Source organism: Morone saxatilis, unplaced genomic scaffold (assembly GCF_004916995.1).
Source record: "Morone saxatilis isolate NCDOM2014 unplaced genomic scaffold, NCSU_SB_2.0 Contig5, whole genome shotgun sequence".
Classification (NCBI taxonomy): Eukaryota; Metazoa; Chordata; class Actinopteri; family Moronidae; genus Morone; species Morone saxatilis.
The window spans coordinates 13,981,399-13,982,251 of NW_023340095.1; the positions used below are offsets into that span (position 1 = coordinate 13,981,399).

At 38.2% G+C, this 853-nt stretch overlaps 1 protein-coding gene across 1 annotated transcript in view; it reads right to left on the bottom strand.

Annotated features, from left to right (window-relative positions):
• Nucleotides 1-853, bottom strand: part of chn1 (chimerin 1) — a 9,950-nt gene that overhangs the window by 2,867 nt on the left and 6,230 nt on the right. Inside the window, exon 4 of the mRNA XM_035676668.1 lies at nt 222-299. Within this exon, the coding sequence (XP_035532561.1) occupies nt 222-299 (78 nt within the window). The remainder of the gene's footprint in view (nt 1-221; nt 300-853) is intronic.

The following is an 853-nucleotide window of genomic DNA, read 5'->3' on the forward strand; positions in this document are numbered from 1 at the left end:
TGTCCACACTGTGAAACCCTGCGTGAGAGGGACGTGTCAGGATAGGATCTGCACTCCCAGATGGACAGTAATCCTTCACAAATGTGTCACTTTCTCATTAATCTGAGATGTTCTGCATGTCTTACGTAAACATATGAAAGTGTGCGATGTCGATCATCATGTTGAGAGCTGGAAGAAATCTTTAAAACAGTGACCACATGTAAAACCACAGCAACACACACCTTTGTCAAATGCCATCTTGACTTCTTCCACTGCATCGCTGAATCCAGATATTCTGTAGAGGCCTTCAGACTTGAGTCCTTGAGGAACAAACATGAAATAAACAACCTTACAGACATCGTCAGGGCTGTCATGGGTAATGCAGAATAATTCACCTGCATGTATCGCCTTGGGTAATTTAGGAAATGCCTCTTAAATATGCATAAGGAATTAAGGATAAAATGTCCACAATGTCACACTATGGAACAACATGGGCAGATGCAAATAGTTTCTTGCCTCACTGGGCAAAATAATAAAGACATAAATCAAACTTAGCTACACACACATATTAGAGGGCAGACAATGAGGGAACAATGAGTTTTCTACATAGTTGAATGATTTAACTGAGATGCAATCAAATAAGGCAGCAGGAAACAGAGTAATGTATTCCTCATTACACATTTACAATTACCAGCACACTCATCACTCCTCTCCGTCATCCCCCTGCCCCAAAAACTCTAACTCTGTTTGTAATGTAATCAGACTTCTAACCCCTCAGACAAAGGAGCGTATTTGTTTTTTTCAAAAAATGTTAAACATGAATTTTGTTCAAGAAATTAAATTTTATATTATTGCATTTTCTAAAAAAAAAAAA